This window comes from Penaeus vannamei, chromosome 24 (genome assembly GCF_042767895.1).
Source record: "Penaeus vannamei isolate JL-2024 chromosome 24, ASM4276789v1, whole genome shotgun sequence".
In the NCBI taxonomy this organism is placed as follows: domain Eukaryota; kingdom Metazoa; phylum Arthropoda; class Malacostraca; order Decapoda; family Penaeidae; genus Penaeus; species Penaeus vannamei.
The window spans coordinates 28,004,047-28,006,546 of record NC_091572.1 but is presented as its reverse complement, the minus strand read 5'-3'; the positions used below and the strand labels follow the sequence as shown (position 1 = coordinate 28,006,546).

Genomic DNA, 2,500 nt, shown 5'->3' with positions numbered 1-2,500 from the left:
TCTCTCTCTTCCACCCTCTCACCCTCTCACCCTCTTCCCCCTCTCTCCCTCTCCCTCCCTCTCCCCCTCTCTCACCCTCCCTTCCCCTATCTCTCTCACACCCTCCTTCCCTCTCCCTCCCCCTCTCTTTCACACCCTCCCTTCGCCTCTCCCTCCCCCCCATCTCTCTCTCACCCTCCCTCTCTCCCTCTCTCATCCTCCCTCTCCCTCCGCCTCCCTCCCTTTCCTTCCGCCCCCCCCTCCCCCCTTCTCTCTCTCTCCTATCAAACGTCCAGAATGCAATCTGACTGAACGGCCTTGAAACGAGTGTCTGGCGTTTCGTGTCCGGGTTTCCGTTCGCCGAGAAACGCGAACCTGGAGAGAGCGCCGTGGAGCTCCTGCAAGATGATCCCGTTGCAATGTCTCTCGCAGTTCGGGGTTCCGTTGAGACTCGCGGCGTTCTGGCTGCTTTGGGGATGGGAAAAGGCATTGGATTTCGGAGGTGTGTGTGTGTGTGTGTGTGTGTGTGTGTGTGTGTGTGTGTGTGTGTATGTGTGTGTGTGTGTGTGTGTGTGTGTGTGTGTGTGTGTGTGTGTGTGTGTGGGTGTGGGTGGGTGGGGGGGTGGATGTGGGTATGGGTGTGGATGTGTGAGTGTGTGTGTGGATGTGTGTGTGTGTGTGTGTGTGTGTGTGTGTGTGTGTGTGTGGGTGTGTGTGTGTGTGATGTGGATGTGGGCGTGGGTGTGGGTGTGGGTGTGGGTGTGTGTGTGTGTGTGTATGTGTGGTTGTGTGTGTGTGGGTTTGTGGGTGTGTGGGTGTGTGTGCGTGTGTGGGTGTGTGTGTGGGTGGGTGGGTGGGTGTGTGTGTGTGGGTGTGGGTGGGTGGGTGTGTGTGGATGTGTGTGTGTGTGTGTGTGTGTGTGTGTGCGTGGGTGGGTGGGTGAGTGGGTGGGTGGGTGAGTTGTGTGGTGTGTGAGTGTATCCTTAGATGTACGTGCATGTGTGTGTGCTGTGTGTTTATGTGTGTCATATGTAAATTCGTGTGTGTGTGTGTGTTTATGTGTGTTCTATGTAAATTCGTGTGTGTGTGTGTGTTTATGTGTGTCCTATGTAAATTCGTGTGTGTGTGTGTGTGCATTTCACTTTCATATACTCACCATCATCATCTTCATTAACCCCTTTCTACATACATTAACCCCCCCTCTTCTCCCCCCACCCAGGGTCGTGCGAGCGGGGCTGGTTCAGCTGCGGCGACAACGGGACCCATTGCATCGAGCAGCGGTTCCTGTGCAACCAGGAGGAGGAATGTCCCGAAGGCGAGGACGAAGAAGGATGCGGTGAGGCCCTTGGGATGTTGAGGGAGAGGAGGAGGAGTAGGGGAGGGTGGGGGAGGGAGGGAGATGGGGAAGAGGAGGGAGGGGATGGAAGAGGGAGAGGAGAGAAGGAGAGGAAAAGAGGTGAGGGAGGGAGACGGGAAAGGGGAAGAGAGGGAGGGAAGGGAGGAAATGAGGAAGAGGAAGGAAGGGAGATGATGAAGAGAGTTGAGGAAAAATGAGGGAGAGGGGGAAGGGAGGGAGACGAGTGAGGGTTAGCCTAGGGAAGAGAGGAGGCATATGCGGCTAAATGCGGGTTAGGGGAAAAAGACTGGATAAATAAGATGGGAAAAGAGCGAGAAAAATATTTAACAAAGACTAAAAAATAGAAAATAGGATGGAAAAGGAAAAAGAAAATGAACAAAAATAGATGAAGATGATCGTTTTAGCCTTAGATAAACAAATGATTAAACCTCAGTGAATGGAGGATAGGAACGGAAATAGAATCCACGATCATTTTAGAATATATATAAAAATGATAAATAAAGATGTAAAAGGAAAAAGCATGAAAAATAAAAATCCGTCATATTTTACAGGGAGAAAAAAATCAAAGGAAAAAAAGTTTGAAGTATTTTACGAAAAGAAATACGAGTAAAAAAAAAAGAGAGAGATACAGCATGTTCAAAGAAAATCCAAAATAAGCATGGAAAAAAATATACAAATAAACAAACAGATAAATAAATATATAACGCTTTTGGTCTTAAAAGCTCTGTTTTTTTTTTCTCGGCTGCTATCCCACTTTATTCTATCTATCTCTCTTACTTATTTATTCATCAATTGCTTATTCACCAATTTATCACCTACTGTATTTCTCTTTTAATTGCGTGTTTATCAGTTTCCTTGTCATTTCTATTTTCATTATTTCATTTATCAACTTATTGCCTATTCATCTATTCGCTTGCTTGTCAAATTCTTTATTTGTATCTTCCTTTATTTATCTCCTTGTTCATTCACCTGAATGTTCACTGTTTGTTTGTTTGTTTGTTTTTATTAATTTTCTTGGGTAATATGTTCGTTAATTTATTGATTTATTCATTCATCTACTTATTTATCTGTTTTGCTTATTCACTTATTTATTGGCTTCTCTGTTAATTCATTTACCTTTTTTTGCTTATTTGTTTATTTATTCATTTATCTGTTTTTTATTTA

At 45.6% G+C, this 2,500-nt stretch overlaps 1 protein-coding gene across 1 annotated transcript in view; it reads left to right on the top strand.

Moving 5' to 3' along the window:
* LOC113800493 (relaxin receptor 2) overlaps positions 1 to 2,500 on the top strand; it is a 185,470-nt gene that overhangs the window by 107,240 nt on the left and 75,730 nt on the right. Inside the window, exon 6 of the mRNA XM_070138081.1 lies at positions 1,199 to 1,315. Within this exon, the coding sequence (XP_069994182.1) occupies positions 1,199 to 1,315 (117 nt within the window). The remainder of the gene's footprint in view (positions 1 to 1,198; positions 1,316 to 2,500) is intronic.